General features: G+C 41.1%; 2 protein-coding genes across 2 annotated transcripts in view; one reads left to right on the top strand and one right to left on the bottom strand.

Moving 5' to 3' along the window:
- Positions 1-1334: 1334 nt before the first annotated feature.
- Positions 1335-4559, bottom strand: LOC145877318 (E3 ubiquitin/ISG15 ligase TRIM25-like). The gene is made up of 3 exons (XM_082972633.1): positions 3909-4559; positions 3381-3476; positions 1335-1991 (listed from the first exon to the last, which is right to left on the bottom strand). The coding sequence occupies exons 1-3, from the start codon at positions 4503-4505 to the stop codon at positions 1932-1934; spliced, it is 753 nt and encodes a 250-aa protein (XP_082828759.1). The 5' UTR covers positions 4506-4559; the 3' UTR covers positions 1335-1931.
- A 2413-nt stretch (positions 4560-6972) lies between these two features.
- LOC145877319 (tripartite motif-containing protein 16-like) overlaps positions 6973-15000 on the top strand; it is a 10799-nt gene continuing 2771 nt past the window's right edge. The window contains exons 1-2 of the mRNA XM_082972635.1: positions 6973-7754; positions 8187-8282. Coding sequence (XP_082828761.1) covers positions 7158-7754; positions 8187-8282 — 693 coding nt within the window. The 5' untranslated portion in view covers positions 6973-7157. The remainder of the gene's footprint in view (positions 7755-8186; positions 8283-15000) is intronic.

Genomic DNA, 15000 nt, shown 5'->3' on the forward strand with positions numbered 1-15000 from the left:
TGGCCCACCTGGTTAAATAAAGGACTTGTTCTCAACTAGCCCACCTGGTTAAATAAAGGACTTGTTCTCAACTAGCCCACCTGGTTAAATAAAGGACTTGTTCTCAACTGGCCCACCTGGTTAAATAAAGGACTTGTTCTCAACTGGCCCACCTGGTTAAATAAAGGACTTGTTCTCAACTGGCCCACCTGGTTAAATAAAGGACTTGTTCTCAACTGGCCCACCTGGTTAAATAAAGGACTTGTTCTCAACTGGCCCACCTGGTTAAATAAAGGACTTGTTCTCAACTGGCCTACCTGGTTAAATAAAGGTTTCATTAAAAAGTCTGGCAATAACTTAACTTGTCATTAATTAGACAGACTCCTCTAAATAATAAATATAATAAAATAACAAAAAAACAGTTAAATGCTAAGTACTATACATAGGTTTTATTTAAAAAATAACAATAGAACCTATTTAGTACTATAATGGTATTTACTAACATAATATTATTACTATAATAGTTTCTAAAGGGGTTCTAGGCTACCCTACCCTAGAATTAGGGTTCAGGATAAAACAGGTTATACGTAGGGTTAGAGTTTCTGTACAGCACTTTGTGACATCTGCTGATGTAAAAAGGTCTTTATAAATACGTTAGATTGATTGTTAGGTTCAGGGTATTTAAAAAGAAACTGTATGGGTTTATATCTCTCTTGCTCCTCCCTGTGGTCTTCTGTGGGAACTACATACCTCATTCACCACACTTGATAGGCTCATAATCTGAGGTAGCAACTGAGTCAGAGCTACAAATCAATGATCTCCACCTATCCATTAGGTTTACAACTCAGTGAACCTGCGCAGCATTCTCTCTATTTGATGTCTACGAACCAACAGATTTCAACGATTATTATATTACCCAGCAGCCATTTAGAAACAAATAAAAAAAGGTTAGTTCTTTTTATTCTTTTTTTCTGACTGTTTAAATCGGCCACATCTTGAAAAAGAGAACAGGGACATGCGATTTGTTGATAATTTACACTTTTTTATATATAAAAAATATAGATATACAGTTAACCATGACCAGAACATGTTTAACGTTTGAAGGCTTTGCGCCAACCATCCCTGTAGGTCACTATAACCAGGTGAACAGTGAGCTTCCTCACCAAGTAGCTGTAACCTAGTTAATATTAAGTTACCTGAGGTAAACCTACAAGGTTAGTTAATAATAAGTTACCTGAGGTAAACCTACAAGGATAGTTAATAATAAGTTACCTGAGGTAAACCTACAAGGATAGTTAATAATAAGTTACCTGAGGTAAACCTACAAGGAGAGTTAATAATAAGTTACCTGAGGTAAACCTACAAGGTTAGTTAATAAGTTACCTGAGGTAAACCTACAAGGAGAGTTAATAGTAAGTTACCTGAGGTAAACCTACAAGGATAGTTAATAATAAGTTACCTGAGGTAAACCTACAAGGTTAGTTAATAATAAGCTACCTGAGGTAAACCTACAAGGATAGTTAATAATCAGTTACCTGAGGTAAACCTACAAGGTTAACGCGGGCTGGAAGAGAATTACTTCAAAACCACAGCAAACAGCTGGGACATATAGTAATATTATATATATATAATATTATATCACTGGGCTCCTCTGTGCTAACAAACCCTGTGTACCACCCCTCCCCTGTTTAACCTTGAATTTCGTTCAGAAAAACACTTCCACATTTAGCAAAACGAACCAACTCTTTACGGATCTGTTCAGTGGTAATAAACGGAGGCAGATTAGACACCACTACTCTTGTCGAAATCAGCACCAACACAACCCCTCACATAAATCATACTGGTAACTAGCCGGGCAACAAGACTCACCTTTTACATTACCACAACCACCGCCTTGTTCATTCTGGATACAGAGTGTATATGTTCCTCTCCCACCTGTTCACCGACCAGGATCAATAATTCCTCCACACCATTCTCCAAAGGCATCTCACCTGCCTCAACTGGACTATAATCTAAATCCATTATATTTTGTGATACAAAATGGGAAAAGGGGAAATTATGATAATACTAAAAAACACCCTTCTAACTAACCCTACACTCATTAAAACCCACTACCCCATTCCACTACTTTGACCCTATCTGCTCCTGCACCAGGCCAACTAACCCTACACTCATTAAAACCCACTACCCCCATTCCACTACTTTGACCCTATCTGCTCCTGCACCAGGCCAACTAACCCTACACTCATTAAAACCCACTACCCCCATTCCACTACTTTGACCCTATCTGCTCCTGCACCAGGCCAACTAACCCTACACTCATTAAAACCCACTACCCCATTCCACTACTTTGACCCTATCTGCTCCTGCACCAGGCCAACTAACCCTACACTCATTAAAACCCACTACCCCATTCCACTACTTTGACCCTATCTGCTCCTGCACCAGGCCAACTAACCCTACACTAATTAAAACCCAATACCCCATTCCACTACTTTGACCCTATCTGCTCCTGCACCAGGCCAACTAACCCTACACTCATTAAAACCCACTACCCCCATTCCACTACTTTGACCCTATCTGCTCCTGCACCAGGCCAACTAACCCTACACTCATTAAAACCCACTACCCCCATTCCACTACTTTGACCCTATCTGCTCCTGCACCAGGCCAACTAACCCTACACTCATTAAAACCCACTACCCCATTCCACTACTTTGACCCTATCTGCTCCTGCACCAGGCCAACTAACCCTACACTAATTAAAACCCAATACCCCATTCCACTACTTTGACCCTATCTGCTCCTGCACCAGGCCAACTAACCCTACACTCATTAAAACCCACTACCCCATTCCACTACTTTGACCCTATCTGCTCCTGCACCAGGCCAACTAACCCTACACTCATTAAAACCCACTACCCCATTCCACTACTTTGACCCTATCTGCTCCTGCACCAGGCCAACGACCTGGGAGGACGGGACACCACCACTCAACACACCCTGGAACTCTTCTGAAGTCAAATCTAGTATGACCAAATACTTCTCTGCAGCTGCCACCAAAACATATTTTTTTTCCTGTGATTTACATTCCATTTCTGCGGTACAGTTGATAACCATTTGCTATGAACACTAAGAAGCCAACCTTACTGAAGCATATATCACTGGTTGGCCCATCCCTCTGTGCTGTCACTGATCTACTACTCACAGGGATCCTCTCAGGATCCTTCAGCCTTGACCCATCCTCCTCTACTTTCTTCACTACCTCAGCAGTGACAACCTGTTCCCAACAGTGGGGTCAGTGGGATTGGATAGGGGCCCCTCTACCTCTCTCTCTCTCTCTCTCTCTGACTGGAGGAGACAGGTGAAATGGTGTGTCTCCTCTGGTCAACAATACTCACCTTGAAAGACTCCACAGCCTGTTGGAGCTCCTTCAGCTCCTTCTCTCTCTCCTGGAATCTCTGCTGGACCTTCTGCTGACTCATCCCCAGCTGCCTCTGTGGAGAATCACTCTTCAATGAGCTATCAAGCTTTATTAGTCCAGTAGATCAATAGTATAGTAATGTGACATAGGGCCCATAGAGAGGAAGGTCTAAAAAATGGATGGTCCATTTACTAAATGATATTTATTTGTTGCTATGTGAATGATTATAGTTTTTATGGTAGGACTACATGTATCAACAGGTTGAGACTGAACTTTGGACTCATAAAAGGGCATTCAGAATGATAATAGTGTTTGACATTATAAAATGGTGATACATCTGGAGAATCTGGGTTGACATATCTATATACTCAAGGTTTGTGTTCATATTTGTTCTGCTGAGGATCCATTTCATTTCAATGATCTCATATTCAAACAGCCTTAGTTCCTACTGTATCTTGAATTCTTTGTTTATCAGACAGTCACCAACAAGTTGTTCTGGTCTTACCTGTTTCTCAGTCCTCTCTGCTGCAGCTGACACTGTATCATGGCCTTTATGTTCATCCATCACACACTGATAACAGATACACTGCTGATCGGTACGACAGTAAACCTCCAGCAGTTTGTCATGATGAGAGCAGATCTTCTCCTGTAGTTGTGCGGTGGCTTTGACCATCTTGTGCCTCTTCAAAGCAGGAGATTCGTAGTGAGATTGGAGGTGAGTCTCACAGTAAGAGGCCAGACACACCAGACAGGACATGAGGGCTTTCTGCTTTCTGGTCCCAGTGCAGAAATCACACGCCACATCTCTAGGTCCAGCATAGCACAGAGCAGGAGGGGGAGCAGCCTGGAGTCCTGTCTTCTTCAGTTTCTCCACCACCTCAGCCAACATGTTATTTTTCCTCAGATTAGGCCTTGGAGTGAAGGTCTCTCTGCACTGAGGACAGCTATAGACCCCTTTCAGAACATCCTGATCCCAGCAGCCCTCAATACAGCTCCTACAGTAACTGTGTCCACAGGGGATGGCGACTGGTTCCTTCAGTAGATCCAGACAGACAGAACAACATAACTGGTCCTGGTCCAGCAGAACTCCCTGTTGAGCCATTGGGACGGTTGTTCACTCTCACACAGACTGACGAGACAGAGACTCAGATCAGTTTCGTTTCCTCAGAAGAGAGTTTGTGAAGGGGGAGGGATTTCCTGGTTCTGCCAGAGGGGTGGGGTTAGAGGGAGGGAGGGAGGGGTTAGAGGAATGCAGGAAGAGAGAGAGGAACTGCAAGCAACATCAAGAGGGAGACAAATAGTTTTGTTCCAATGTTAGAGCCTTTAACATGGAACACATGACATAATGAATCTTAAAATGTGAGTTGTTAGAATATATGAAGGGTAACAGTTTTCTATGAAGTACGTATGTATCATTATTTTAATCACCTTTATAATGCCTTATAAATCAATAAGTCCTGAGGAGGTGTGATATATGGTTATTATACAGTACCGCGGCTAAGGGCTGTTCTTAGACAAGACACAACACGGATTGAGAATTATCTAACACTTTCAACAATACAATCACATTTTATTTTATTGGTTTCATACACATATTTATCAGATGTTATTGTGGGTGAAGTGAAATGCTTGTGTTCCTGGTTCCAACAGTGCAGTAATATCTAACAATGATTGTGTTCCTGGCTCCAACAGTGCAGTAATATCTAACAATGCTTGTGTTCCCAGCTCACAGAGGGCAAATCTAAAAAGTCAATGTAAATATTAGGACAAGCAATGATATATATATATATATATATATATATATATATATATATATATATATATATATATATACACTGTGTACTGTGATGTGATGCATAGACAATTTGGAGTACATCTGTAGTATATCTGAAGAATAGTAGATGTACAGCAGTAGTTATATAGGATGAACCATGACTAGAATACAGTATATACATATGAAGTGGACAGCAGTAGTTATATAGGATGAACCAGGACTAGAATACAGTATATACATATGAAGTGGACAGCAGTAGTTATATAGGATGAACCATGACTAGAATACAGTATATACATATGAAGTGGACAGCAGTAGTTATATAGGATGAACCATGACTAGAATACAGTATATACATATGAAGTGGACAGCAGTAGTTATATAGGATGAACCAGGACTAGAATACAGTATATACATATGAAGTGGACAGCAGTAGTTATATAGGATGAACCAGGACTAGAATACAGTATATACATATGAAGTAGACAGCAGTAGTTATATAGGATGAACCAGGACTAGAATACAGTATATACATATGCATATGCTGTCCACTTCATATGTATATACTGTATTCTAGTCCTGGTTCATCCTATATAACTACTGCTGTCCACTTCATATGTATATACTGTATTCTAGTCATGGTTCATCCTATATAACTACTGCTGTCTACTTCATATGTATATACTGTATTCTAGTCCTGGTTCATCCTATATAACTACTGCTGTCCACTTCATATGTATATACTGTATTCTAGTCATGGTTCATCCAATATAACTACTGCTGTCCACTTCATATGTATATACTGTATTCTAGTCATGGTTCATCCTATATAACTACTACTGTACATCTACTATTCTTCAGATATACTACAGATGTACTCCAAATTGTCTATGCATCACATCACAGTACACAGTGTATATATATATATATATCATTGCTTGTCCTAATATTTTCATTGACTTTTTAGATTTGCCCTCTGTGAGCTGGGAACACAAGCATTGTTAGATATTACTGCACTGTTGGAGCTGGGAACACAAGCATTGTTAGATATTACTGCACTGTTGGAGCTGGGAACACAAGCATTGTTAGATATTACTGCACTGTTGGAGCCAGGAACACAAGCATTGTTAGATATTACTGCACTGTTGGAACCAGGAACACAAGCATTGTTAGATATTACTGCACTGTTGGAACCAGGAACACAAGCATTGTTAGATATTACTGCACTGTTGGAGCTGGGAACACAAGCATTGTTAGATATTACTGCACTGTTGGAGCTGGGAACACAAGCATTGTTAGATATTACTGCACTGTTGGAGCCAGGAACACAAGCATTGTTAGATATTACTGCACTGTTGGAGCTGGGAACACAAGCATTGTTAGATATTACTGCACTGTTGGAGCCAGGAACACAAGCATTGTTAGATACTACTGCACTGTTGGAACCAGGAACACAAGCATTTCACTTCACCCACAATAACATCTGATAAATATGTGTATGAAACCAATAAAATAAAATGTGATTGTATTGTTGAAAGTGTTAGATAATTCTCAATCCGTGTTGTGTCTTGTCTAAGAACAGCCCTTAGCCGCGGTACTGTATAATAACCATATATCACACCTCCTCAGGACTTATTGATTTATAAGGCATTATAAAGGTGATTAAAATAATGATACATACGTACTTCATAGAAAACTGTTACCCTTCATATATTCTAACAACTCACATTTTAAGATTCATTATGTCATTTGTTCCATGTTAAGGGCTCTAACATTGGAACAAGACTATTTGTCTCCCTCTTGATGTTGCTTGCAGTTCCTCTCTCTCTTCCTCCCTCCCTCTAACCCCACCCTCCCTCTAACCCCACCCCTCTGGCAGAACCAGGAAATCCATCCCCCTTCACAAACTCTCTTCTGAGGAAACGAAACTGATCTGAGTCTCTGTGTCGTCTGTCTGTGTGAGAGTGAACAACCGTCCAAATGGCTCAACAGGGAGTTCTGCTGGACCAGGACCAGTTCTGTTGTTCTGTCTGTCTGGATCTACTGAAGGAACCAGTCGCCATCCCCTGTGGACACAGTTACTGTAGGAGCTGTATTGAGGGCTGCTGGGATCAGGATGTTCTGAAAGGGGTCTATAGCTGTCCTCAGTGCAGAGAGACCTTCACTCCAAGGCCTAATCTGAGGAAAAATAACATGTTGGCTGAGGTGGTGGAGAAACTGAAGAAGACAGGACTCCAGGCTGCTCCCCCTCCGTCTCTGTGCTATGCTGGACCTAGAGATGTGGCGTGTGATGTCTGCACTGGGACCAGAAAGCAGAAAGCCCTCATGTCCTGTCTGGCGTGTCTGGCCTCTTACTGTGAGACTCACCTCCAATCTCACTACGAATCTCCTGCTTTGAAGAAGCACAAGCTGGTCAAAGCCACCGCACAACTACAGGAGAAGATCTGCTCTCATCATGACAAACTGCTGGAGGTTTACTGTCGTACCGATCAGCAGTGTATCTGTCTGATGTGTACAATGGATGAACATAAAGGCCATGATACAGTGTCAGCTGCAGCAGAGAGGACTGAGAAACAGGTAAGACCAGAACAACTTGTTGGTGACTGTCTGATAAACAAAGAATTAAAGATACAGTAGGAACTAAGGCTGTTTGAATATGAGATCATTGAAATGAAATGGATCCTCAGCAGAACAAATATGAACACAAACCTTGAATATATTGATATGTCAACCCAGATTCTCCAGATGTATCACCATTTTATAATGTCAAACACTATTATCATTCTGAATGGCCTTTTATGAGTCCAAAGTTCAGTCTCAACCTGTTGATACATGTAGTCCTACCATAAAAACTATAATCATTCACATAGCAACAAATACATATCATTTAGTAAATGGACCATCCATTTTTTAGACCTTCCTCTCTATGGGCCCTATGTCACATTACTATACTATTGATCTACTGGACTAATAAAGCTTGATAGCTCATTGAAGAGTGATTCTCCACAGAGGCAGCTGGGGATGAGTCAGCAGAAGGTCCAGCAGAGATTCCAGGAGAGAGAGAAGGAGCTGAAGGAGCTCCAACAGGCTGTGGAGTCTCTCAAGGTGAGTATTGTTGACCAGAGGAGACACACCATTTCACCTGTCTCCTCCAGTCAGAGAGAGAGAGAGAGAGAGGTAGAGGGGCCCCTATCCAATCCCACTGACCCCACTGTTGGGAACAGGTTGTCACTGCTATGGCAGTGAAGAAAGTAGAGGAGGATGGGTCAAGGCTGAGGGATCCTGAGATGATCCCTGTGAGTAGTAGATCTGTGACAGCACAGAGGGATGGGCCAACCAGTGATATATGCTTCAGTAAGGTTGGCTTCTTAGTGTTCATAGCAAATGGTTATCAACTGTACCGCAGAAATGGAATGTAAATCACTGAAAAAAAATATGTTTTGGTGGCAGCTGCAGAGAAGTATTTGGTCATACTAGATTTAACTTCAGAAGAGTTCCAGGGTGTGTTGAGTGGTGGTGTCCCTTCCTCCCAGGCCGTGGGCCTGGTTACAGGAGCAGATAGGGTCAAAGTAGTGGAATGGGGTAGTGGGTTTTAATGAGTGTAGGGTTAGTTGGCCTGGTGCAGGAGCAGATAGGGTCAAAGTAGTGGAATGGGGTAGTGGGTTTTAATGAGTGTAGGGTTAGTTGGCCTGGTGCAGGAGCAGATAGGGTCAAAGTAGTGGATTGGGGGTAGTGGGTTTTAATGAGTGTAGGGTTAGTTGGCCTGGTGCAGGAGCAGATAGGGTCAAAGTAGTGGAATGGGGTAGTGGGTTTTAATGAGTGTAGGGTTAGTTGGCCTGGTGCAGGAGCAGATAGGGTCAAAGTAGTGGAATGGGGTAGTGGGTTTTAATGAGTGTAGGGTTAGTTGGCCTGGTGCAGGAGCAGATAGGGTCAAAGTAGTGGAATGGGGTAGTGGGTTTTAATGAGTGTAGGGTTAGTTGGCCTGGTGCAGGAGCAGATAGGGTCAAAGTAGTGGAATGGGGTAGTGGGTTTTAATGAGTGTAAGGTTACTTGGCCTGGTGCAGGAGCAGATAGGGTCAAAGTAGTGGAATGGGGTAGTGGGTTTTAATGAGTGTAGGGTTAGTTGGCCTGGTGCAGGAGCAGATAGGGTCAAAGTAGTGGAATGGGGTAGTGGGTTTTAATGAGTGTAGGGTTAGTTGGCCTGGTGCAGGAGCAGATAGGGTCAAAGTAGTGGAATGGGGGTAGTGGGTTTTAATGAGTGTAGGGTTAGTTGGCCTGGTGCAGGAGCAGATAGGGTCAAAGTAGTGGAATGGGGGTAGTGGGTTTTAATGAGTGTAGGGTTAGTTGGCCTGGTGCAGGAGCAGATAGGGTCAAAGTAGTGGAATGGGGTAGTGGGTTTTAATGAGTGTAGGGTTAGTTAGAAGGGTGTTTTTTAGTATTATCATAATTTCCCCTTTTCCCATTTTGTATCCCATAATATCATGGATTTATATTATAGTCCAGTTGAGGCAGGTGAGATGCCTTTGGATATACGACGTAATAAATTGTCATTAGCTTATTGGGTTGAAAGGCTGTGAGGTTGAGCATCCCACTGCTACTGTTCTAGATGACTGTTGGGAATATACTAGTAGACAAGGCGGTGGTTTTGGTTGGACAGTTGGAAAGCTTGCTGATGAGAGTAGTTTCAGGGAGTTGGAGGTTGGCCCTTTCTGTGGTGATAGGGGATGTTCCTCCATGGTTACTCCCAGATCCTGTTGTTGATCTAACCTTGGTAGACAAAAGGAAAGATTGGGTCAGAAGTCAGTGATAAAGGGAAACTGGTTGACAATTACATTGGTAGAAGTTGTTATGCTTTTTTACCTCTTTTCACAGATGGATCCAAGGGCCCAGATAGTGGGCCCACAGGAGCAGGTGTTTACCTTCCTGAATGTGATGTGCAGATATGTAGAAGACTAACAGATGAACTGTCAGTGTACTCAGTTGAACTGTTGGTGATAATAGTTGTCCTCCAGTGGGTGGAGGACGTACAGCCTGTTAGAGTTATAGTATCCTCAGATTCTCTGTCTGTATTGAATAGTTTATCATCTGGTAAATCTATTAGGAGTGACCTACTATTGGAGGTATTAACCTCTCTAGGGTCGGCGGGACGAAATCGTCCCAACTACGCAACAGCCAGTTGAATCCCGTGGCGCGATTTTCAAATACCTTAGAAATGCTATTACTTCAATTTCTCAAACATATGACTATTTTACAGCATTTTAAAGACAAGACTCTCGTTAATCTAACCACACTGTCCGATTTCAAAAAGGCTTTACAACGAAAGCAAAACATTAGATTATGTCAGCAGAGTACCCAGCCAGAAATAATCAGACACCCATTTTTCAAGCTAGCATATAATGTCACATAAATCCAAACCACAGCTAAATGCAGCACTAACCTTTGATGATCTTCATCAGATGACACACCTAGGACATTATGTTATACAATACATGCATGTTTTGTTCAATCAAGTTCATATTTATATCAAAAACCAGCTTTTTACATTAGCATGTGACGTTCAGAACTAGCATACCCCCCGCAAACTTCCGGTGAATTTACTAAAAATGTACTAAATTACTCACGATAAACGTTCACAAAAAGCATAACAATTATTTTAAGAATTATAGATACAGAACTCCTCTATGCACTCGATATGTCCGATTTTAAAATAGCTATTCGGTGAAAGCACATTTTGCAATATTCTAAGTACATAGCCCGGCATCACAGGGCTAGCTATTTAGACACCCAGCAAGTTTAGCACTCATCAAAGTCAGATTTACTATAAGAAAAATGTTATTACCTTTGCTGTTCTTCGTCAGAATGCACTCCCAGGACTTCTACTTCAATAACAAATGTTGGTTTGGTTCAAAATTATCCATAGTTATATCCAAATAACGGCGTTTTGTTCGTGCGTTCAAGACACTATCCGAATGGTAAAGAAGGGTGACGAGCACGACGCATTTCGTGACAAAGAAATTCTAAATATTCCATTACCGTACTTCGAAGCATGTCAACCGCTGTTTAAAATCAATTTTTATGCCATTTTTCTCGTAAAAAAGCGATAATATTCCGACCGGGAATCTGCGCGTTTAGGTAAAAAGACGAAAGAAAATAAAGCATGGGGTCGACTCGTGCACGCGCCTAAGCCCATTGTCCTCTGATCGGCCACTATCCAAACGCGCTAATGTGTTTCAGCCTGGGGCTGCCTCGATATCATTCAGCTTTTTCCCGGGTTCTGAGAGCCTATGGGAGCCGTAGGAAGTGTCACGTTACAGCAAAGATCCTCAGTCTTCAATAAAAAGAGTCAAGATGAACAAGAACTTGTCAGACAGGTCACTTCCTGTATGCAATCTTCTCAGGTTTTTGCCTGCCATATGAGTTCTGTTATACTCACAGACACCATTCAAACAGTTTTATAAACTTTAGGGTGTTTTCTATCCAAAGCCAATAATTATATGCATATTCTAGTTACTGGGCAGGAGTAGTAACCAGATTAAATCGGGTACGTTTTTTATCCGGCCGTGTAAATACTGCCCCCTATCCCCAACAGGTTAATGTTATTATGGAGAATTGAGAGAATGGGTCTAGTAGTGAGATTCTGCTGGGTCCCAGCACATTCAGGTGTGGAATGGAATGAAATTGTAGACTAGTTAGCTAAAATAACTTTAAAACAAGATATAATATATATTAATGTTCCACTGGGTAGAGGTGAGGACAAATGTGAGATCAGAGACATTTTGATAGATGTGTGGCAGAAGAGATGGGACTCTGAGCACAAGGGACGGCATTTATATGCCCTCCAAAGAAAGGTCGGTGGACCAAGGTTCAAAGGTCAGATTAGGAAGGAAGAGGTGGTGTTTCCTCGATTGTGTTTAGGACATTGTACATTGAACTGGTCCTTCCATCTGGTTGGCAGCATGTGAATGGTTTGTGTCTGGAGGGTATTGTCAATGAAACGGTGGAGCATGTGTTGTTATATTGTTGTATGGATGTTGAAGAGAGGGAAAGATTGAAGTGTAGGGTCATTGAGGTTGGACGGGGTTGGATGGGGGAGGGTCTATTAGAAGTTAGTAGGGATCTTTTTTATTTTCTCAGAAGTACTGAGTTAGGTAGGAGGATTTAGAAATGGTGTAAACCGTGATTGAACACACTCCAGCACAGTAGGAGGCGCCATGCTCCTTTAACGTTGGTTTGAGGACCTCCATTATACCATAGAAGAAGAAGAAGTTGGTAACGTGAGGTTTTGTCGTTCGTGAAGAGTGCAGCTATTCTTTTGCCTATTTTCCAAATGTATTTTGTCATGGTGGGAGGGTTTGTTTATCGGTTTCCACTGTTTATCGGTTAGAGTTGAGGAGGGAGTAGGGTAGTTTGATGTCCTCAACCGAGTGGAGAAGAAACGCTGTCTCTTCAGGTGCGTTGTGGAGAATGGTGTGGAGGAATTATTGATCCTGGTCGGTGAACAGGTGGGAGAGGAACATATACACTCTGTATCCAGAATGAACAAGGCGGTGGTTGTGGTAATGTAAAAGGTGAGTCTTGTTACCCGGCTAGTTACCAGTATGATTTATGTGAGGGGTTGTGTTGGTGCCGATTTCGACAAGAGTAGTGGTGTCTAATCTGCCTCCGTTTATTACCACCGAACAGATCCGTAAAGAGTTGGTTCGTTTTGCTAAATGTGGAAGTGTTTTTCTGAACGAAATTCAAGGTTAAACAGGGGAGGGGTGGTACACAGGGTTTGTTAGCACAGAGGAGCCCAGTGATATAATATTATATATATATAATATTACTATATGTCCCAGCTGTTTGCTGTGGTTTTGAAGTAATTCTCTTCCAGCCCGCGTTAACCTTGTAGGTTTACCTCAGGTAACTGATTATTAACTATCCTTGTAGGTTTACCTCAGGTAGCTTATTATTAACTAACCTTGTAGGTTTACCTCAGGTAACTTATTATTAACTATCCTTGTAGGTTTACCTCAGGTAACTTACTATTAACTCTCCTTGTAGGTTTACCTCAGGTAACTTATTATTAACTAACCTTGTAGGTTTACCTCAGGTAACTTATTATTAACTCTCCTTGTAGGTTTACCTCAGGTAACTTATTATTAACTATCCTTGTAGGTTTACCTCAGGTAACTTATTATTAACTAACCTTGTAGGTTTACCTCAGGTAACTTATTATTAACTATCCTTGTAGGTTTACCTCAGGTAACTTATTATTAACTAACCTTGTAGGTTTACCTCAGGTAACTTATTATTAACCATCCTTGTAGGTTTACCTCAGGTAACTTATTATTAACTATCCTTGTAGGTTTACCTCAGGTAACTTATTATTAACCATCCTTGTAGGTTTACCTCAGGTAATTTATTATTAACTATCCTTGTAGGTTTACCTCAGGTAACTTATTATTAACTATCCTTGTAGGTTTACCTCAGGTAACTTATTATTAACTAACCTTGTAGGTTTACCTCAGGTAACTTATTATTAACTATCCTTGTAGGTTTACCTCAGGTAACTTATTATTAACTAACCTTGTAGGTTTACCTCAGGTAACTTATTATTAACTCTCCTTGTAGGTTTACCTCAGGTAACTTAATATTAACTAGGTTACAGCTACTTGGTGAGGAAGCTCACTGGTCACCTGGTTATAGATTGTATTGACCATACAGGGATGGTTGGCGCAAAGCCTTCAAACGTTAAACATGTTCTGGTCATGGTTAACTGTATATCTATATTTTTTATATATAAAAAAGTGTAAATTATCAACAAATCGCATGTCCCTGTTCTCTTTTTCAAGATGTGGCCGATTTAAACAGTCAGAAAAAAAGAATAAAAAGAACTAACCTTTTTTTATTTGTTTCTAAATGGCTGCTGGGTAATATAATAATCGTTGAAATCTGTTGGTTCGTAGACATCAAATAGAGAGAATGCTGCGCAGGTTCACTGAGTTGTAAACCTAATGGATAGGTGGAGATCATTGATTTGTAGCTCTGACTCAGTTGCTACCTCAGATTATGAGCCTATCAAGTGTGGTGAATGAGGTATGTAGTTCCCACAGAAGACCACAGGGAGGAGCAAGAGAGATATAAACCCATACAGTTTCTTTTTAAATACCCTGAACCTAACAATCAATCTAACGTATTTATAAAGACCTTTTTACATCAGCAGATGTCACAAAGTGCTGTACAGAAACTCTAACCCTACGTATAACCTGTTTTATCCTGAACCCTAATTCTAGGGTAGGGTAGCCTAGAACCCCTTTAGAAACTATTATAGTAATAATATTATGTTAGTAAATACCATTATAGTACTAAATAGGTTCTATTGTTATTTTTTAAATAAAACCTATGTATAGTACTTAGCATTTAACTGTTTTTTTGTTATTTTATTATATTTATTATTTAGAGGAGTCTGTCTAATTAATGACAAGTTAAGTTATTGCCAGACTTTTTAATGAAACCTTTATTTAACTAGGCAGGTCAGTTAAGAACAAATTCTATTTACAATGACGGCCTCCTGGGGACCAGTGGGTTAACTGCCTTGTTCAGCGGCAGAACAACAGATTTTTACCTTGTCAACTCTGAGGTCGTCCCATTGTCCTAAGAACAGGTTTTAGTGGTAAATTAAAAAGGGAGCCATTTTTTGGTGCCATTTATGGAAAACTGAATTGGGTTTGTGGCTGGATCAGCAGCTCTTCATCATGCGGCCGGAGAGACTCAATACAACAGGGGTCTCTGATTTCTACGCTGCAGTACTGAGGGCCTGGCAGCTGCTGAGACCCACACG

This window comes from Salmo salar, unplaced genomic scaffold (genome assembly GCF_965601325.2).
Source record: "Salmo salar unplaced genomic scaffold, fSalSal1 ptg000858l, whole genome shotgun sequence".
Taxonomy (NCBI): domain Eukaryota; kingdom Metazoa; phylum Chordata; class Actinopteri; order Salmoniformes; family Salmonidae; genus Salmo; species Salmo salar.

Bases quoted from the DNA above. Each gene is read 5' to 3' on its own strand.
- LOC145877318 (XM_082972633.1), bottom strand. From the start codon at position 4,505: ATGGCTCAACAGGGAGTTCTGCTGGACCAGGACCAGTTATGTTGTTCT. The intron at 3,477-3,908 runs GTAAGACCAGAA...GATTCTCCACAG, and splicing joins CAGAGAGGACTGAGAAACAG to AGGCAGCTGGGGATGAGTCA. The intron at 1,992-3,380 runs GTGAGTATTGTT...TAATGGATTTAG, and splicing joins AGGCTGTGGAGTCTTTCAAG to ATTATAGTCCAGTTGAGGCA.